Source organism: Schistocerca piceifrons, chromosome 1, assembly GCF_021461385.2.
Source record: "Schistocerca piceifrons isolate TAMUIC-IGC-003096 chromosome 1, iqSchPice1.1, whole genome shotgun sequence".
NCBI lineage: Eukaryota > Metazoa > Arthropoda > Insecta > Orthoptera > Acrididae > Schistocerca > Schistocerca piceifrons.
Genome location: NC_060138.1, coordinates 753,881,002 through 753,903,866, shown reverse-complemented (window position 1 = coordinate 753,903,866; position 22,865 = coordinate 753,881,002). Strand labels below are relative to the sequence as shown.

The 22,865-nt window shown below is 44.1% G+C and overlaps 1 protein-coding gene across 1 annotated transcript in view; it reads left to right on the top strand.

Moving 5' to 3' along the window:
* Window positions 1–22,865, top strand: part of LOC124803315 (methyl farnesoate epoxidase-like) — a 170,244-nt gene that overhangs the window by 31,265 nt on the left and 116,114 nt on the right. The window contains exon 2 of the mRNA XM_047264502.1: window positions 12,789–13,040. Coding sequence (XP_047120458.1) covers window positions 12,789–13,040 — 252 coding nt within the window. The remainder of the gene's footprint in view (window positions 1–12,788; window positions 13,041–22,865) is intronic.

Below are 22,865 nucleotides of genomic sequence, written 5' to 3'. Positions count from 1 at the left end.
ATAACGAAAATTTTACTACTAGATGGTACTCTAAGCAAAATAAAAGACGTGGGTTACATAGTTGTTAGTCAGTTTGCTTCTGAGATGCTTGGTGTGACTGTCTCAATGCAGGATCACACACTGCTGCTAAAGCTCTTTTACAAGAATGGTGACTGTGTGCCAGTAGCTCTGCAGAAGTTTTGGACATTCAAGGGTATGAAAACCGACACAGGTCCAATGTCTGCCAAGGGTCTGGAGAAAATGAATACGAATTTTGAAAAGACGGTTTGTTTTGAAGTGCAGTGTGACAGAGGAAGGAAAACAATTGATCTGTTGTCAGTAGAAGATGTGGCCACAGCATTGCAGGAGGGGTTGAGTGGTGGTGTGCAAACATGCAGTGTATGCGGAATTGCCTGAACATTGAATATGCCTGTGAGTACAGTGCATAGAATTCTATGAAACATATTGCATTACTACCCATACAAAATGACCAATGTTTAGGAATTGATTCATGCTGACCTGCCAGTAACACAGACATTTGATACAGAATTTCTTACTCATGTGGAAGTGAACAATGAATGGCCATGAAACATTCTGTGGACAGATAAATCCCATTTCTAATTCCAAGGACAATTCAGCACACAGAATTGCAAAACATGGTCAATGGAAAATCCACTTGGATTTCAACTGGTATCACTTCATTCTGCGAGAGTAACAGTGTGAAGGCATCATTTATCCTAGGGCCATATTTTGCCCCAAAGATGGGTCCTGGGGATCCTGTTATCTGTGTCATCATTTCTTCACTGGTAAATGCTACAAGAGTCTTTTGTGCATCAATGTCATTCCAGCCCTTCAACAGCATGGACGTATGGGCAGGATCAGTTTCACGCACGATGGGGCTCTTCTGCACATTTTACAGCCAGTGAAACAGCTGTTGAGACATTTTGGAAATACTTAAATTGTCAGCCACCATTTCCCTATGCCTCACCATCCACATCACCTAATCTTAATGTGTATTCACTTCTGCCTGGGTGGTTATCTGAGAGATGCTGTGTTCAGTGCTCTGATTAAATCAGAGAAGGGGGAAACACTATGGGAAAAAATAACAAAAGCTGAACTGAAGGCTCTGAGTGTGCAGCACATTCAGAAAATGACCCACAAGATACTCCAGTCTGTTGTGGGATGTGCTGTTTCTTGATTTCAACTTGTGGCAGAAAATAGTCGATAGAATACTGAACATAATATTAATTATAATAATAATAATAATAATAATAATAATAATAGTATTTATTTAACATCAAATAATCAAATACAATCCTCAGAAATAATACAGTTTCAGGACATCATACCGATTATTCTTCTGAATATGTCAATAAGTTTCAAACTAAAGATTTGTTTGTGTTGATAAATTTTACATTTTGCTGCATTTTGTTATTATCAAAACATTAGATCAGTTGTGAGTTATTTAAAACTATGAGCTTGACACACAAGATAAAGTACTCATCTAGAGAATAAAAAGGGTTTTAATTATAATTCTTTTTAGCTGCCTTTGTTAGTAACAAGGGCTGTGAAACTTTTCAGTACGGCATTGGCTAGCTTCATCCCAGCAGAAGTGCATTTGTTTTTTCACATAAAGCTGTTCTGTGAGCTGCACCAGTATGATACAAGACAAAAATTCAGGTACCATGTATGGTATCTGAATTTTTGTCTTGTATCATACTGGTACAGCTCACAGCTGGAATTTGGATTTACTGTTTTCACAATCAATATAACTTTCAATATTTATACACCTGTAGTGGTATGCATACCTAATTTTGAGAACAGGTTCTGACATGTTTCCCTAGGTGTGGCACCACAAATAATTCTGATAACTTATTCTTGTAGTTTTTATAATGTGCTTAGGGTGGTTTGAGTTGTTGCACCCCAAATTTCTACAGCATAGTTTAAATTTGATGAGAATAGAGTGTGATAATCAGTTTTTAGTACACACATATCCTTACAATATTTGCTAATCATGTTTATAGCAAATATATTCTTCAACAGCTTTGAGGCTAAGAAATCTATATGCATGTTCCATTTGAGGTTAACCTGGATTGTGATTCCCAAGAATTTTATGCAGTTTTCCTGTTTTACAATGTCATTTCCTATGAATAATTTCACGTCAAATTCTATTTATGTCCTTGTGTTAAATTCCATTATTGCAGACCCTGAAGCACTTACAGTGCCACTTACGGAAAAATTTTCATTTTTTTTTTCCATAACATTTCTGTCTTCTTCGATAATATTTCATTCAAGTTTGATCTCATTATGAGCAGCAGTTCTTTTTTTACAGGGTTTTGAAACTGGGACTTTAATTATAATCACCCCTTATTGTTTCCAGAATGAGATTTTCACTCTGCAGCGGAGTGTGCGCTGATATGAAACTTCCTGGCAGATTAAAACTGTGTGCCCGACCGAGACTCGAACTCGGGACCTTTGCCTTTCGCGGGCAAGTGCTCTACCAACTGAGCTACCGAAGCACGACTCACGCCCGGTACTCACAGCTTTACTTCTGCCAGTACCTCGTCCCCTACCTTCCAAACTTTACAGAAGCTCTTCTGCGAACCTTGCAGAACTAGCACTCCTGAAGAGCTTCTGTAAAGTTTGGAAGGTAGGAGACGAGGTACTGGCAGAAGTAAAGCTGTGAGTACTGGGCGTGAGTCGTGCTTCGGTAGCTCAGTTGGTAGAGCACTTGCCCGCGAAAGGCAAAGGTCCCGAGTTCGAGTCTCGGTCGGGCACACAGTTTTAATCTGCCAGGAAGTTTCACCCCTTATTGTTGATTCTTTGGAAAAAACTGTGACCTGTAGCTGGAAGAAAGCAAAGAACACATTCATCCACAAGATGGGTAACAGAAGTGATCCACAAAACTGCCATCCTATTAATTGATGTCCATCCATTGTAGAATCTTAGAACATATTCTGAACTAAAACATAATGAAGTATCTCAGACAGAATGATGTCCTCTTATGTGAACATCTTGAATTCTGAAAAAATCAGCAGTACAAAATGCAGAATGAGATTTTCACTCTGCAGCAGAGCGTGCGCTGATATGAAACTCCCTGGCGGATTAAAACTGTGTGCTGGACCTAGACTTGAACTAAGGACCTTTGCCTTTCAAGGGCAAGTGCTCTACCTCTGTTGGTAGAACATTTGCCCACAAAAGGCAAAGGTCCCGAGTTTGAGTCTCGGTCTGGCACACAGTTTTAATCTGCCAGGAAGTTTCATATCAGTGCACACTCCACTGCAGAGTGAAAATCTCATTCTGGAAACATCCCGCAGGCTGTGGCAAAGCCATGTCTCTGCAGAATACTTTCTTACAGGAGTGCTAGTTCTGCAAGTTTCACAGGATAGCTTTTGTGAAGTTTGGAAGGTAGGAGACAAGGTACTGGCAGAAGTAGAGCTGTGAGGATGGGTCATGACTCATGCTCGGATAGCTCCATTGGTAGAGCACTTGCCCACAAAAGGCAAAGGTCCCAAGTTCAATATAAAATTCAATTCACAATTTTCTCACATGACTTTCTGATATCCATGATCAAGGCAGTCAGGTTGATGTAGTATTTCTTGATTTCCAAAAAATATTTGACTTAGTGCCACACCACCAAAACGTATTAACAAATGTACTATCATATAGTGTATCAGATTAGATTCAATTTTTTTCCATAGACCCAAAAATGAGATGATTCTCATGGGTGTGGACCATGTCACTAAATATAACAAGGATATAGCATGTTATCTTGGATGGAGAGACATTAGCTGATGCAGGGAAGAATATTACAATTGTTGCTATTCACGTTGTATATTATCAATCTGGCAATCAATATTAATAACAATGACAGACTTCTTTAATGAAGTACCATCTGCACAAATATTCAGTCAGATCTTGACAAGACTTCAGAGTGGCGCAAATATTAGCAGCTTGCTTTCAATGAACAAAAATATGAAATTGTGCACTTCAGAATACAAAAAATGGAATATCATATGACTACAATATCCAAGAGTCACAAATGAAATCAGTCAACTCATTTGAATACCTCAGTGAAAAAATTAACAGGGATAGGAGAATTATAAGTTTAAATATCTGAGTTATTATCAATAGGAAACAAAAACATTTTAAGTTTACCTTTATTAACACAATATATACATGTTCAAAAGACAACAGCAGTAGAGTAGTAATACTTTTATTGAGCTTTTAAAAATACAGAAAATGAGAAATGCACACACTTTCGTTCCGCTGCACTTAAGAGCATGCAAACATGCCCAAAGAGTATCCATTTAGCAAATTTCACAAAGAAATGCAATACCAATCTCAAATGAAAAACATTGTTCATGCCATCGTCTCTCAACTTAATGCACTGGATCCAGTCTTCTGGATTGGCTTCTCATATTTCTTGTCACTCACTGGACAGAAAATAGCTGATCTGTCTGCTGTCTCTTCATGTGCAGTAGGTCTATTCTGTTTGGAACAGGATATGTCCTCAGAAGCAATGTTCCTTATGTAGCAGAATGTCTCCCCAGTATTAGGTCCATAAGATGGTATGTATTTTTGTATGTAGAGGATGTCATGACCTCTGATCCATCTGGCTTGTCATTTTCTCTTTCTTGTTTGCTTAGCTTTCGGTACAGGCAAGATTTCTGCTGGAGACACTGACGTTTTCTCACTTCCCACAAATGGAGAATTTCTACCTAGGTCACCATTGGAGGTGCTCTTCAAATCTACTACTTTAGGTGGAAGTTGTTCTGTTCATCGAGAATTCTGTATTAGATCTTCCTGGGGTCAATCACTTACATTTGATGGAAGGAGTACCTTATCTGCAAGCACATTGGGGTTAAGTGGGTGTTTACTTGTTGCATGGAAGGAGTGCTTTGTCTTCTGCAGAGTGATAACTCTTTCATAGGCATTAAGAAATACCAGGCAGATGTCACTTAACATAATTGCAGTCCCTGGCTTGTCATGTAGCCATTTGTCAGCTTCAGCTGCATAAGCAGTTTTCAGTGGTCCAAAGAAACAATTATCTAGGGGCTGAAGTTTAGGGCTGGTGAGTGGTGGCGTGGATAACAAAGTTATGATAATCTTGACAATAGAGAACAGCTTGAAGACTGCAATGCGACTTACGATTCTTAAGTATCAAGAAGAATGGATCATCTTTAGTTGGGATGGATAGCCACTGAAGTGCTTTAGGTAGTCAATGAAGAAACCAGAGTTTATGAAACCACTGTCTGAGATCGTGGGGAGAGTTCCTTTAGGTGCGTCTTTGAAGAGTGCAGGCTCCATCCTCTTTCATGGAAAGATTATGGCTGGCAGTAGGAAGAAACTGGTAGGGTTCATTGCACAGGCAACTGTGATGGTTTGCCCTCTTTTTGCTGACACAACCTTCACAACCAAATGTTTTCCTTTTGGAGTTATGATGTTTTGGATCTTGTTAGAGCAGAAAGTATTCCTGTCAAATCCATGTTACAGATGTGATGAGCAAGAAACTTTTCCTCTTCCGCTCCCTGCTTCAAATTTTTTAAAAATATCTCAGTTTGAGGTTTACTGAAACCAGTACACCTCCCTACATTTCATCTCTCTGGAGTCCGAAGTGTAAGGCAGTGGATTTTGCAGAAATCTTGAATCCAGTGCTGTCCAGCTGCCTTTGCATCCTTACTGAAGTAGGGATCCACCTTGTTAGCCTCTGTGTGCTCAAACGCTAATTGCATGAGCTGCAGTCTGCTGAGACCATAGAACAGAGCATAAAGATCCCTGACATGGGTTGCTAATTCCTTTTCCAATTCATCTGAGAAATTTTTTTTTTAAAACATCCCAGTGGTGATGGTCCAGTTCCCTAAAAGAAAACACTATCTGTAATCAGAATATTTTGAACATAGCCTATGCATTTGTATATTGGATGCTTAATAAGGGAATACCATAAACTATGTTCCCTACTCATTGCTACCAGTCTTTTGCTTAAAGTAAATTCCTATGTACCAAGAGCGGCGGCAATCTTTCATTTGCTTACCCCATTTTTGATTCATTTTCTGGCCTCATTGAGCAGCTCTTCAGTAAAGATGAACTTCCTGTCCAATTTTTGTACTTAATTTAAAGTCAGTCTGAAACAAAACCTATCCTTCAGACTCCACAACATATGAAAAATGGTATAAATTTGCAGTTGCGCCCTAAAGAGTAAGCACTCACTCTTTGGGGATGTAATTGTATTGCATACTCTTTCATACATTAACAATGATTCTACCCAAAGTCAAGAGATGGTAGCACATGGCACATTTGCAAAATATGTGGATGCATTATAGTAGACTGAAAGCCAACCTCTCAAAATGCAATCTAGAACTGAGGGCTATTGCTCATGTATTCTGTGAATACCTTTTGCAACACAGAAACAGAATTACACTAAGAAAGCTGAAAAGTGGTTCTTACCGGTTTCACTTCAGAAATACAGGGTTCCTTCACGCAACTTCTATGAGGAGTTTCTGATACCACTCCGGACACTACTACATAAGTGGCAAGCTGATCAGTTTAATCAGCTGTCAGCAATACAAGCTGCACTCTCTTTGAGACTGTGCATTCTTTGCTATATTTACCCTATGAAGCATTTTGATCACATTGTTTGTTAGTTACATGTTCCAAGGATAACTTTGCTTGATAGATCATAATGATGTGGAATGAGACATTTTACATTCACATTGCAAATTAATTTGTACATAGGCTCAACTATAGGTAAAGCAGGAATGTGACTTAGTTTCATTGGTAGGGTACTGACAAAATGCAGTCTATGAACTAGACTGCCTACGCGACACTAAGGTGATCCAACGTAGAACATTACCCAAGTTTATAATCAAATAAGACCAACAGGGGATATTTAATGTATACAAAAAAGGACAGTACAAATTGTGACAGGTTTTTCTATACCATGGGAGAGCATCATGGAAATGCTGATTCAGCTGAACTGGCCAACTCTCAGCTCTTAACAACAGATATCAAGTGTCTGACAAAACCTTCCCTATGAAATTTAAAGAACCAGTATTAAGTGAGCAACTTAGAACTATACTACAATCAACTATGTATAACTTCCACAGGGATGACAAAAACTACATTAGAGTGTTTCACAATGCATACAGTGGCTTAAAAGCAGTGATTCCTCTTGCACTCCACACATGCATGGAATGGGAGGAAAACATAATAATTGATACAGCGTGAAGTATCCTCTGCCACACTTCTCAGGAGTTTGCACAGTTTGGATGTTGATGTGTGTAGTAACACTGTTCACGTTTACGTCGCACTTCACTTAGCATAGTCCGGGACTGTGTCCTAGGCATGCCCGATGTTAACTGACTGGGCACAGCCCGTGCTGCCGGAGTTGTTGTTGTTGTTATGCCGGCAGAGGTCGCGTCTGAATTCTCGCGTGCCCTCTGGTGGATGAGACTCTACTTGCGGCAACTACCCTCCGTGACGCGCTGTGCTGATGTGCGCCTCCCGCGATCTTTCTGGTGGCTACTGCACTTCACCTCCTTCGGGGGGTGAAGCCACTGTGATCCACTGCATCGGAAGGTGGAGCGTCGGGCAGGAGCGATGACCTCCACATCCATTGGAAGGCCGGAGTTGAGGGGATCTGCCAACCCTCAAGCCGGAACCTTCGAATACGGCTGGAAGTGACCCACACAAAGAGGCCCCCGTCGTCCCACAACCGGAGCCCGGGACAGAACGGGCGACAAGCTGTCAAACTCCGGATCCTGTTCCACCTCAGGAGGGGCAAGACCCAGTGGCAAGGACGATGGGGAAGGGATGACCACAGGTGAACCAGTCTCCTAAGAAGCCGGGCCTGCGAGGGGGGCTGGCTCTCACTGGGTCATCTCGAATGATGGCGATGCCGGTGCTGGAGCTACTGGAGGCTGCCAAGGCTGAGAACCAGCACGGTGCGGCAGAGTCACAGCGGGGAGAGTCCTAGGTTGACGCCCATGGAGGAGCTCTGCGGGGCTGCGTTCTCCCATTGGTGTGGTCCGGTATGCCGTCAGGAAAAACGTCAATGCTTCCTCCGCAGGAAATTCGTGCACATACTTTTTCATCTGTGTCTTAAATGTGTGCACCATGCGCTCGGCTTCCCCATTCGATTGTGGATGGAAGGGGGAGAGCAAATGTGCCGAATACCGAAGCGCCTACAAAAATCCTGGAAGGTCTGCGAAATAAACTGTGGTCCATTGTCTGAGACCAGGGTGATTGGCAGACCTTCCACAGAAAAGATTTTTGCTAGTGCCTGGATTGCAACTTCTGAAGTGGTTGAGGAGCAGTGAACCACATATGGGAATCGGGAATAAGCATCAATCACAATGAGCCAAAAGCCATTGAGAAACGGGCCCGCAAAATCGATGTGAACACGTTCCCATGCTTGGGTTGCCGGCGGCCATGAAGAGAATGCTGCCCTGGGAGATGCCTGTTGGCTCGCACACTGGGAACAGGCGGCCACCAAGTGCTCAATTTCTCTGTCAATACCGGGCCAGTACACATGTCTGTGAGCCAAGGTTTTAGTACGGGAAACGCCCCAGTGCCCTGCATGTAATAATGTGAGGACCTCCCTTCGTAAACTTGCAGGAACAACCATGTGAGGAGCTGTATCATCGGTAGCCAGAAGGAGAACTCATTCCAAGACCGAGAGGCGGTCTCGTAGAATAAAATAATTATGAAGAGGGTCCAAGGCCCGGCCCGGAGGGCGGGGTGACCACCCCTGCTGAATGAGGTGAACTACTTGCCGGAGAACCGGGTCAGCTGCCGTTTCCCGAGCAACTCGAGAACTAGTGATTGGGAAGCCATCAACCGCTTGGTGGGACGCCACATCCAAATGAAAACACATAATCTCCTCTCGATCGAACGTAGGATCCGGGCCCACCGGGAGACGGGAAAGAGCGTCGGCATTGGCATACTGTCCGGTAGGGCGAAAATGATTGTCATAATGGTACTTAGAGAGGAAGAAGGCCCAGTGCTGTAGTCTGTGGGCCGCCCTAACCAGAATCTGAGAGGCGGGGCCAAATAACGATATTAACGGCTTATGGTCAGTGATTAACTGAAACTTCGTGTCATACAAGAAAGGGTGAAACTTGGTAACAGCGTAGACAATGGCCAAAGCCTCTTTTTCCACCTGGGAGTAATGGGCCTGCGCGGGACTAAGAGTTTTAGACAAAAACGCCAGTGGTTGCTCGGAACCATCTGCATTGCGATGGGCCAGGACCACCACCACCCCATACTGTGAAGCATCTGTAGCCAGGACCAACGACTTATGGGGATCAAAAGTAGCCAAACAAGGCGCTGACGTGAGGAGGCCCTTCAACGAGGTGAACGCTCGCTCGCATGTAGGCGACCAATCAAAAGGAACACCCTTGCGCAGAAGGCAGTACAGGGGGCGGGCTATGGTGGAAGCCCTGGGAATGAGCTGGTGGTAATAGGCTATCTTGCCTAAAAAAGCTTGTAACTCTTTCAGCGAAGGGGGTTGAGGAAGGTCGACGATACCTTGGACCAAACTTCCTAGTGGCTGGATGCCGTGCCGAGAGATGGTGTAGCCCACATACTCAATGGATGGTTGGAAGAAGTTTGACTTATGCAGGTTGCAACGCAAGCCAACAGACCTGAATCTGAGAAAGAGGGTGCGAAGGTTGTGCAAGTGTTCCTTCGTGCTGCGGCCTGTGACAATTATGTCATCCAGGTAATTAATACAATGAGGGATTGGCGACGTGACGTGCTCAAGATAACGCTGGAATATCGCCGGGGCGCTGGAGATTCCGAAGGCCAACCGTTGGTATTGGTAAAGGCCAAACAGGGTGTTGACGACCGCCAGCCATTTGGAGTCCTCATCAAGTGGTATCTGATGATAAGCCTCCAAAAGATCGATTTTCGAGAAATATTGGCCTCCCGCCATGGCGGAGAACAATTGATCAGCACGAGGCAAAGGATAGATGTCCACCACCAATTGGGAATTAATGGTGGCCTTGAAATCGCCACAAAGACGTAATTTTCCTGAGGGCTTCCTTACAATAACGAGGGGCGAAGCCCACTCACTAGAAGAAATGGGAAGAACGACTCCTAGGGATGTCAGCTGGTCTAGCTCTTCCTTTACCTGAGGGCGGAGAGCCAAGGGAATCTGCCTCGCACGTAGAAAACGCGGGCGAGCCGACGCCTTCAACGTTAAGTGAGCTTCAAAATCTGAAACACGCCCCAGGCCTTCCTCAAAAATATCTGGAAAGTCTGAGATCAAAGATTCCAATGATTGATAGGGAACGTCTTCGGAGACCAACTGTATGGTGTCAGCGATAGAAAAACCGAAAGCTTGAAAGGCATCCAGGCCAAAAAGGTTAGCGGAGCTTGCATCACTGACAACAATAAAAGTAATAAGCCGATTGACTGATTTGTAAGTCACGTCGGTAGTGAATTGACCCAGTAGGGGAATGAACTGTTTACCATAACTGCGTAGACGCTGGTAAACTGGCGCCAATGGGGGCGATCCAAGGTCTGAATAAGTTTGTGCATTCAACAACGAAACTGCCGTGCCCGTATCTACTTGCAGTTGTAACCGGCGCGACCGAACCGACACCTTGATAAAGAGTTTGCGTGCCGATGCGTCGGGAGCCTGGCCCGATGAAACTTCCTGAATGTCAACGTCCATGTCCTCTGTACCTGCTTCCTTCGATTCTTTTGCGGCTGAGCGGCAAACTTTAGCAATGTGACCTTTTTTATTACATTTGCGACAAACGGCCCAACGCTGGGGGCACTCTGACCGATCATGATGTATATAGCACGACGCACAGGACGGCAACAGGGGCCGGTGGCCAGAATTCTGTTTACGCGCCGTGCGGGAGCAGCCATAACGGCTGGATTGTACCGCTTGCACGTCGTCCACCCCGGACACAGTGGACGCGGCCGCGCCGCCCTGAACCGCCACGACGTCGCACCATGCTTCCAGCTGTTGACCTGCGGCATGAGAGACTTCATACGATTGAGCAATGGACAGGACTTCCTCGAGGGAAGGGTCTTCTAACTGCAGGGCCCATTGCCGGACCTCCCTATCAGGGGCCGAACGAACAATGATGTCGCGTACCATAAAGTGGGCATACGACTCTCGCGACTGCTCCGTGACAAAATGACACTTGCGACTAAGACCGTGCAGGGTAGCGGCCCACGCCCGGTAAGACTGATGGGGCTGTTTCTTGCATTGATAGAACTCGACCCTAGCCGCCACAACATGCGTGCGGTGGCGATAATATGAAGACAGCAATGAACACAATGCGTCAAAAGACAAGGACGAGGGTTCCTGCAACGACGCTAGCTACTGCAAAACTTGATACAGCGAGGGAGATATCCAAGACAAGAAGAGAGCACGACATACCTCCGCATCGGCAACATGAAATGCCTGGAAATGCTGCCAAAGGCGATGTTCATATGCGTCCCAATCCTCCGCCGTCTCATCATTCGGGGGAAAGGGAGGAGGGAACGGCGCTGGAACAGACGGCGTGGAGAGCAACGCCGGAAGCACTTGTTTCATGGTGGCCATGAGCTCTGTCTGCTGCTCAACCAAAACCCGCACTAAATCCTCCATGCCGTGGAGAAGCTACGAAACCAGAACAACTACGCAACACGCAAAAGAACGACCCTACTCGTCACCAATTGTGTAGTAACACTGTTCACGTTTACGTCGCACTTCACTTAGCGTAGACCGGGACTGTGACCTAGGCATGCCCGATGTTGACTGACTGGGCACGGCCCGTGCTGCCGGAGTTGTTGTTGTTGTTATGCCGGCAGAGGTCGCATCCGAATTCTCGCGTGCCCTCTGGTGGACGGAACTCTACTTGTGGCAACTACCGTCCGTGACGCGCCGTGTCGATGTGCGAATCCCGCGATCTTTCTGGTGGCTACTGCAATGTGGGTGTAACTAGTTTGAGGAGACATAGTGGTTCATAGGACCTAAATGGAGAATGGAAGGTAAGGTTTTGGAACAGAAGGATGATTCATTACTTCCTCAAAATGTTCAGACTGCCAATCATGTTCATTTTACAGCATAAAAAATGACTAGAGCCTACATTTGAACTATCAGGCATTTTACATGGGAGCCAATCACATTAGAGGATGTAGAGTAATGCTTGTAAAAATAAAGAACACTTTCTCTTGTGAGCATGACTGAAGAATTAATTGTAATAGCTTTACAGCCAGTTCTGGCTATATAAGGATTAACTCTCACTAGCTCCATCCAGTCCTGTTTTAGGAGCCTCAATGAAATGTTGACTCCCAGCATGTTTCGATGCAGCCACAGAATGGGCAGCATTTATGGTATCATTTTTAAATTATACAGTGTAGTTAGATATTTTTTTATTTGTAAATGTAATATTAATCTAGATGTTTTGTACAACGTTTCTTATTTTTTTAGGGCTACTGATCATGACGCTACAGTTGAAACTGTTATAGCCACTAAATAATTTTGTGAGCATTAACAGAAATAAACTATAGAAATTTTGAAGCAAATTTTCTTATTCCATGTGTTTCCAGTGTAAATAGAAAAACTGACTTGTTGTATTTCATTCATGTCAGTAATGCACAGATATTTAAATCTGGATGCACAGGCCAATGGCCAATTTTTGTGCTATTAAGTATACATTTGTATATGAAATGGCTGCTGTTAACTACTCTTGATCTTGTAGTCAAGAAGTATAGAACTTTCTATATTCTGAATCTAGTTCATAACTTTCTGTGACTTTTGTTCTAGTATTTTTATGTTTATGGAGTCCATTTTGTACACTTTATAGGGCCAAAATGGTTGCCACTCGTTGGAAATTATTTGCAGCTTCAGAAATTAAGACACCGCCTGGGTTATCTTCACCTTGTATGGGATGATTTGGCACTTTCTTATGGACCAATCATTGGTCTTAGACTTGGAAATAATCTCATTGCAGTTATCTGTGGGAAGGAAGCAGCTTCTACTGTTCTCTCTACAGATGCTTTTGATGGTCGTCCTGATGGTTTCTTCTTCCAGACAAGAACATTTAACAAACGATTAGGTAAGAAAATGTTTACATCACTTGCCAGATATTCAGTTTATAGAGTTTAATTATTTATTACAACAATTACTCTGATATTCTGTAAACTGAGCAAGCTTGGGCCTACTTTTTCTAGTTTTTCAAGATTTGTCCTCCATTTTTGTTCCTAAAGTGCAAAAACATTTTGTGGAAAAAGTGGTGATTTTGTATGTACATTTTGACACAGAGTGCATAACTAATCATTCTTGTGTGGAAAAAAAAAACTTTTTTTCCTAAACGGGCTAATGTTGACCCACTATAGGAAAACTTCAATTTTTAATTTTGGGAAAAAAGTTTTTGATCAGATGGCCAATATTGCTCATGATTTATGAAGAAATAATGTTAATGCAGGTTCTGTAAAGTAAAGTAAGGCAGAGAAAAGGCAGTTAAAAGTTATGTACTGGTACTTTACTAAATATTTTACTGAGTGAAAATGTTATAGATGGGAGTGTAACACAAGCAGAGGAAGTATCATTATGAGATTAGAAAAGAATTTAGTGACCCAGTTCCAAAACAGAGTAATATCCTCTCCTAATTGCTCTGGGCTCATTTTCCTTATTTTTATATCCGAAAAATTATAGGTAATTACATCTTCTTTCCCTTCAGCTGGCTTCTTCCAAAACTTCATAGTTTCCTCCGCGCATGACACTTTAACTTTCTTGGCACATTATGACTGACTACAATATAGTTATTTTCTTTCAGGTTCTTGTTCCATGATACATTATCTTTTTAAGTAGTGTTTTTATAAGTGTTACAGTCCTCCTGCCCACACTCCAGTTCATCACTTGCAGAATAATCAGCAATGAAGTCAGACTTGTTAGTAGAAGAGGTTACACAGCAGTAATTTTTTCTCTCGTTCCCATTTGCAGGTGATCCAAGCATTTGCACTTTCAAGTCTACAGGGATGACTCATTTTCCAGGCCTCACATTTATTAATTATCTTTTTCTTCTTAAAACATGCGCAGACTCTGCTCTCTTACCAATTGCTGCTTTAAGAAATGATTCACTGACACATTCAACTTTCATAGACCTTTCAACATCTGACAGCCTTTTCAGAACTGCATTTGCCTTAAAACTTCTAAAACCTGAAACCATGTTTTCTTCTTTGCCTTGAAGAGTCACTATTTTTTAAGCTATCTTGGAAATGCTTCCTTAGACAGATCTTAAATTTTTCTCCATTTGTGTTTTGCACCATTCATGTAGGATACTGTATAGAATAATTATGTAGGTGTATTTAAGTGAAACTGGAGCAACTTTGTGCTAAGACAAAGTTGTCCTAGGTAACCTATATTGCAACACCAAGCATAGTTTCCAAATTATATAAAAAAGTAAACAGAAATTAAGCTTTATTAAAAGGACAATGTAATTTTATACTACTTAATGTAAAGAAACTGATACTTATTTGAATTTTAAGGTTGAAATTAATGTTGTTACACTACTTTACCATGACCAAAGAGGGGAATTCTTGTAACAATGCTTCCAATAAGGAAAAAACATTTGGAAACCAGTGCAACCAACTTAGACTGAGACTATACATACTACCAAAGAGTATAGTGTTATAACCTTTAATCATCAATAATTGCGTGGATATTCAAACACACTCACTTAGAAACAATAGCTCATTACATGATAACAACTCAGTATCTCTTATTCGACTACCGTGCCTTGACATGCGGCCGGCGTTGTTCATAGCTAGGTGGCACTCCCACGCTCAGCCGAGTTGCGGAGCGCCTCTATCGCCGTTTGCGAGTACTGTCGTGGCGGCACTGTTAAATGTCGTAGCACTGTCACAACACTTTTCCCCCCTTGGAAAAAAAAACACTCACTTCCTTGGAGACATGGACAGTGTGGAGACATCCATGGCCTCTTGTGAGGCCCTGAGAAGATCCCGCGAAGAGACACGAGAGTATGGTCGAAAATGTACAGGACGGAAGCTCGTGCGTGGAATGTGCCTCCTGGACGAGATGATGGGTGAAAACTCCGGAGTAGCATCCATATGTGTCATGGACCTGGGGGTGTGCTCCAGCGAGATGGGTCCCAGAGAAGGCGGCGTTGAGACTGGGGCCAGTTCCGGCATACTCAGAAGCGGTAGCAACGTCGGCTGCATCAACACGTACGGTAGATCAGCAGCAGCGACAGGACTGGCTTCTCGGGCTGGTGGAGGCAAAGGAAGGGGCGGTGGCACCAGCGTGGCCACCACTCGTGGGCACATCTGCTCATAATGGCGAACAACCATTCCGTCGTCCGTACGTATTTCACAAAGCCAGCGGCCGCGAAGAGCCTTGACCACCCCTGGAATCCATTTAGGGCGAGATCCATATCCTCGTGCCCACACGTTGGCGCCCCCCAAGTATTTTCCCGCACTAGGGGACACAGCACAAGGCCTGAAAGGGTGAAGCAGGTGCAGTAGAGTGCGTGGTTGGCAGCCATGCAAGAGTTCAGCAGGGCTGCAATCACCCAGAGGCGTGAAGCGATAAGAACTCAGAAATTGCAGCAGAGCGTCATCTGTGGAAAAATCACTAAGGAATTTTTTCATCTGGCTTTTGAAAGTGCGGACAAGGCGCTCAACCTCCCCATTCGATTGCGGATGGAAGGGCGGTGCTGTAACATGATGAATCCCTTGTCCAGTACAGAAATCACGGAAGGCCTGCGAAGAGAACTGAGGGCCATTGTCCGTAACGATCGTGGATGGAAGACCTTCTAGCGCAAAGATTTTGGACAAAGCCAGCGTCGTAGCCGCAGTGGTGGGCGACGGACATCGAACAACAAACGGAAACTTCGAGAAGGCGTCAATCAACAGCAGCCAATAAGTACCGAGGAAGGGGCCGGCAAAGTCAGTGTGCACCCGTTCCCATGGCTGTGCCGGATCAGGCCACGGAGAGGGCATTGTACAAAGTGCAGCCAGTTGTTGAGCACACTGACCACATGCAGCAACCATGTGGGCCATGTCTGAATCAATACCGGGCCAATAAACATGCCTGCGGGCCAGGGTCTTAGTCCGAGAAATACCCCAATGGCCTTCATGCAACAGTTTGAGAACATCTTTGCAAAGAGAGGCTGGCACCATGACCCGTGGAGATGTGCCATCCATGGCCAGAAGAACAACACCATCACGAACAGACAGATGAAGGCACAAGGCACGGTAGTTGCGAAGGGGATCCGATGCCCGGCCTTTGGTCCCGGGTCCCGCGCAGTAGCCGATGTGACCTGCGAACCTGTAAGTGGAAAACCCTCGACCACACGACGTTCTTTCTCATCAATGTGGAAACAGAGTAGTTCATCACAATCAAAAACCGGGTCGGGGCCCATCGGCAATCGCGACAATGCGTCAGCGTTGGCGTGCTGGGCCGTGGGGCGATAGTGAATCTCATAGTGAAAACAAGACAAGTATAAGGCCCAACGTTGCAGGCGGTGAGCTGCCTTATCCGGAAGCGACGCCAATGGGCTGAACAGAGAGACCAGCGGCTTGTGGTCGGTGATGAGGTGAAACTTAGAACCATACAAAAAAACGCTGAACTTTTTTAGAGCATAAATGATAGCGAGCACCTCCTTTTCGATTTGAGAGTAACGCTGCTGCGCATCGTTGAGGGTCTTGGAAGCATAGGCGATGGGTCGTTCCGATCCATCCTCATACCGATGGGCAAGAACAGCCCCTAGGCCATACTGTGACGCGTCAGTCACCAGAACCAAGTGCTGACCCGGACGGAATGTGGCAAGACAAGGCGCCGACTGAAAATGAGCCTTCAGGTGGACAAAAGCCTGCTCACACTCATCGGACTAACAGAAAGGGACGTTTTTGCGTAACAGCTGATGCAGAGGATGAGCTACCGCTGCCGCAGATGGAATGCATTTGTGATAATAAGCAATCTTGCCTAGAAACACCTGAAGTTTTTTGACCATAGACGGCCGGGGTAGAGCGTTAATGGCCGAAACGTGCTGACATAGAGGTCGTATACCCTCACGGGACAAGTGGAAACCAAGATACACAATGGAGGGTTGGAAGAACTGTGACTTGTCCAGATTGCACCTCAACCCAGCCGAATGCAAAACCCGAAACAGTGAACGCAAATTGCGAAGGTGCTCCTCAGTGGAGGCCCCCGTAACAACAATGTCATCCAGATAGTTTATGCAGCCGGGAACGAAAGCCGTGAGCTGTTCCAAAAACCGCTGAAAAATGGCCGGCGCGCTAGCGACGCCAAATGGTAACCGCTGGTACTGATACAACCCACAAGGAGTGTTGATGACGAGAAATTCCTTGGAAGAAGCATCCAACGGCAACTGATGGTACGCCTCCGATAAGTCAAGTTTGGAAAAGAACTGGCCCCCAGCGAGCTTGGTAAATAACTCCTCAGGACGGGGAAGAGGATAAGTGTCAATGAGGCCCTGAGCGTTGACAGTGGCTTTAAAATCACCACACAATCGCAGACTCCCGTTTGGTTTAGAAACCACCACGATTGGCGATGCCCATTCACTGGAGGTAACAGGAAGGAGAATCCCTGAAGCTGTTAACCCGTCTATCTCAGCCTTGACAGGTGCACGCAATGCCACCGGAATAAGGCTTGCCCAGAAAAACTTAGGGCGAGCCGTAGGTTTAAGAGTAATGTGGGCTTCAAAATCCTTGGCACGACCCAGACCAGCAGAGAACAAGGACGAAAATTCAGAACACAATCCATCCAGCTGTTGATATGGAATATCCTCAGATATGAGGTGCACATCATCATCAATGGGGAACCCGAAGAACTGGAAAGCATCATAACCAAACAGGTTTTCAGTGCCCGCATGATCCATGACATAAAACGTGAGGGGCCTAACAACAGACTTGTAGGCAGTGGAAGCATCAAACTGGCCAATGATAGGAATTTTCTGTTTATTATAAGTTCTCAGATTTCGTGTAACTGGAGACAAGGGAGGGGAGCCCAACTCCAAGTACGTGCAAGAATTAATGAGAGTTACTGCAGAGCCAGTGTCCACTCGCATGCGAATGTCTTTATCCAGAACATGAACAGTAACAAACAACTTATTTGTTTGAGAAAGCACACAGTTAATATCCATGTCCGATGTCTCATCCTCGTCAACAGGAACTTTAGGGGACTGACACACAGAAGCAATGTGGCCTTTTTTCCTACATGAATTACATGGGGCCCAACGTTTTGGACACGCGGACCTGTCATGCTGTACAAAACAACGTGGACAAGAAGGAAGTGTGGAACGAACCTGCTTCTGTGGTTCCTGTTTTCGCTGCGAGCGTTGCGGCCCAACGTGACGTTGTTTATGCGAGTGAACTACCACCACATCTTCGTTCTCCTGTGAAACAGGCAAATTGTCCGTGTCGAAAGTTGACTGTACAGCGCCTACATCACACCATGCGTATATTTGTGCGCCGGCAGTGTGAGACACTTCAACGGATTGAGCGATGCTTAGAACTTCCGACAACGACGGGTTTGGCAGTTGTAGGGCACGTTGCCGAACTTCTTTATCAGGAGCAAGCCGTAGAATAGCATCCCTAACCATTGAATCAGCATAAGACTCATGATGAGTGTCCATGAAAAACTGACATTTCCTACTCAGACTGTGTAGTTCCGCCGCCCAAGCCCAGTAAGGTTGACGGGGCTGTTTACGACACCAGTAGAACGCCACGTGGGCGGCAACGACATGGGTGTTTTTTCGGTAATAGTTAGACAATAAGTCACACATTTCTTGGAAGGACAGAGAGGCAGGTTCCCACAGAGGGGCTAACTGAGATAGCAGCTGGTAGATCCGTGGGGAAATCCAAGATAGGAATAACGACTTACACATAGGAGCGTCGACAATGCCGAAAGCCAAGAAGTGTTGCCGCAAACGCTTCTCATAATCCTCCCAATCTTCAGTGGCCTCATCGTAAGGAGGGAATGGAGGCAGAGAAGAGGAAGACAGACGATGAGTAAGCAACATCGACAATGCCTGAATAGCAGCCGTCAGCTGTGTTTGTTGTTCAATGAGCGCTTGCATAAGCTGTTCCATGTCTGCCCCGTCACGAACACACAAATCCACAATGCAGTGAAAATATCCCATCCTCGTCGCCAAAAAGTATTATAACTTTTAATCACCAATAATTGCGTGGATATTCAAACACACACACTTAGAAACAATAGCTCGTTACATGATAACAACTCAGTATCTCTTACTCGAGTGCTGTGCTGTGACGTGGCCAGCACTGTTCGTAGCTAGGTGGCGCTCCCGCGCTCAGCCGAGTTGTGGAGCACCTCTATTGCCGTTTGCGCGTACTGTCGTGGCGGCACTGTTAAATGTCATGGCACTGTCACAACATACAGAACACCTATATTTCCAGAATCTTCAGGATAATCTCCAGAGGAAAATAATTTATCTTTTCCTTGTATGTGGGACAAAGTTGTTCCAAAGAGCCAAATCAGAATTATAATTCTGAATTATTAAGTCATGGGAGAACAGTACATGAAATAAGGATGATAGCAAACCAGCATATCAACAGTCTTGAGGAAAGATATACATCACTGTCACTTCTCAGTTCTACAAACTGATGATAAGGAATCAGCAAGGAAATAGAAACTCAGGATTTTGTCACAATGCTTGAATTTTATTCTTCTGTTTGTGAATTTACAAGTGGCTACCGTTAGAAATCCTATTGTAAGCATAGAAGAGCCAGTATAAAAACAAAGATAATAATGATACAAATTCCTCATTTTCATTCTCTAAAATGGAAATTGCTTTAATAAAATTTGGTAGAACAAAATATTTTTTTATTCTGTGTCCATGATAATCTGCTTGCCTTCATCACCAGAGATTGCTCCTTTCAAACAGTTGTAACAATAACATCAAAAAATCTTATTGTAGAATACTGTTTTAGATTATGATCAGAATCATTGGAATTTTAGAGACGAAGCTGTCTCACTCTTCTTTCAAAATAAATATTATGTTGTAATGAACATGTTCATAAGTGTTAGCTCTGGTAAAAGGGAGAGGGTGGGTGGCAGAGAGTGGGGATCAAAGGCTGAGTGTTCACAATGGATATTTTTTGCAATTTTGTGAAAGGAAGGCTCTGAACATGAACTCTGGACATGTTACACCATATTCTGTTGAAGGATATACAACACCTCACTATGGAACAAAACTAGCCTAATGTCTTTAAGTGTTTTATGAGTTATTTATACTTACCTTTTACTGAATGTAAGTGTAAGTACATTACCAGTAGACTGAACACAACTTTATTCCACATGAAAGCATTAACATCTTGAATACATACAATGTAGGCTTTCACGGCTGGCATTGTCTTCAGTTGAAACTTCCGGGCTGAGAGGCCATGGTCAGTGTATAAAATTTCTACCTAATGTTTCATCTCCATCTGCTGGTGCAATGTCAACTTTAGTTTTAAAGCTTGACAATCAATTACTCTTAATCGAGAATGATGACGGCTTCCAAAGATAGGCATACCGTCGGCATTGCGTGACGAATGGTGGTGTCCCCCATGCAGTCTATAAATGTGAGAGTACCTGGAGCCTCAGTTGCAGTAGCCAGATGTCTCAGAAGATGTCTCCCACAGATGGAGACAAAACGTTAGGTGAAAATTTTCACACACACACGTCTGAGGCGTTCTCTGTGGACAAGATAGCACTGTCACACACGCGGCCTTTGAATGTACATGGACACATAACTGCATCTTCAGGAGGTAAAGTTCACAGTGTAGCTGATAGAAACACATACAGGATGCTAGCTAGTCCTCAGGCAGGAGGCATGAGTTACAGGGAGCACAACTGCAGCTGTGTTAGTACTTTGTTTATGCTTTGTGCTCAATTTCCTTCACTAGACGTCAATAACAACCCTTTTTTTTTACTTATTTAGTACTTTTAATTGCTTTACTAATTTTTGTACTTGCAAAAATTAGCCTCATTTGTAGCTTTCAGTAGCAGATATGGCAAAGAACTGTGGTCCTTGAGAGAGCATGCTCATCACAAACACTTGGATTATATTCAATTACATTATATGTACTATTTTTTCCATAGACCAATAGTGATGACATTTTCTAGGCTGTGGGATGTGTTAAAACCTAAAATATGTAATACATATTTGCAGAGTAACTGTATTTGCTGAAGTTCCTTTCACAGATTCTAAGTGAGGTGGTCCACAACAATATGTAAACTCAAATATTTTACAAATGTTTCTTTTAAATCTTAATTAAGAAGTGCACTGGATATTACCAGTTCTGTTGTAGCTAAGCACTATCAAAACCAAAATCAATTTTCAAGGCTTACTTATACTGATTTGCATTACTGCATTGAAGTTGTATTGAAGCTAGATATTACATACACACATCACCCTGGTTCCCAGAACTCCTGAAGATAGATGTTGACTGTGGATATTGTATCACAGCCACAATCCCTTTGATGGTTCAGAGATGTCACTAAACCTGCCCTAAGATGTAAACAACCATGCATGAGCAGGGCCTAATAGACAGATGGGGTCGGACAATCAGTTCCAGTCATTCCACCAAGAAGGAGGTACACAGCTTGTGTTGTCTATAGTTATGCCTAGATGGTCAATACCACAGTTCAGTCATGTTCACATTGTTACTTTGTGCCAGGAAGGGCTCTCAACAAGGTAAGTGTCCAGGCGTCTCAAGAGTGAACCAAAGCAATGTTGTTCTGACATGGAGGAGATACAGAGAGACAGGGACTGGCAAGGACATGCCTCACTCAGGCCACCCAAGGGCTACTACTGTAGTGGCTGACCGCTACCTACAGTGGCTTGGAGGACCCCTGATAGCAATGCCACCATGCTGAATAATGCTTTTAATGCAGCCACAGGACATCATGTTACGACTCAAACTATGCACAATAGGCTGCATGATGTGCAACTTCACTCCCTATGCCCATGGTGAGGTCCACCTTTGCAACACCATGCAGCACTGTACAGATGGGATCAACAACATGCCGAACGGACCGCTCAGGAGTGGCATCAAGTTTGCTTCACCGATGAGTATTGCATATGGCTTCAAATCAAACAATCGTCAGAGAGACAGGCACTGTCAAGGACATGCCTCACTCAGGCCACCCAAGGGCTACTACTGTAGTGGCTGACCGCTACCTACAGTGGCTTGGAGGCAACCTGGTCAGGCTGAACGCCTAAGACACAATGTCCAGCATGTTCAGCAAGGTGGAGGTTCCCTGATGTTTCGGCATGACGCTATGTGGGGCCGATGTATGCCGCTGGTGGTCATGGAAGGAACCGCAATGGCTGTATGATACATGAATGCCATCCTCTAACCGATAGTACAACCATTTTGACAGCATATAGGTGAGGCATTTGTCTTCATGGATGGCAATTCGCACTCCCATTGTGCACATCTTGTGAATGACTTCCTTCAGGATAACAACATCGCTCGAGTAGAGAGGCCAGCACATTCTCCAGAAATGAGCCCTATCAACCATGCCTAGGATAGATTGAAGAAGGCTGTTTATGGACAATGTGACACACCAACCACTCTGAGGGATCTACACTGAATTGCCATTGATAAGTGGGACAATCTGGACCAACAATGCCTTGATGAACTTGTGGATAGTATGCCACGATAAATTCATTCTCTGAATTACTACAGAATTAAATAGTTTTCATAAATGCTTCCCTTTGTGGCCTTGGACACAAGTAGCTCCTACGGGGTTTCCCTATGATGTGTGTTCTCATCTGTCTCACTTGCATGCTACAGCAATTAGGCCTGATCAGCCTGGCCTTATTCAGCACAATAGATGCCTGTGAATTTCCCTATCTCATGGTGAATCTGCACTCTTTGTGGCACAC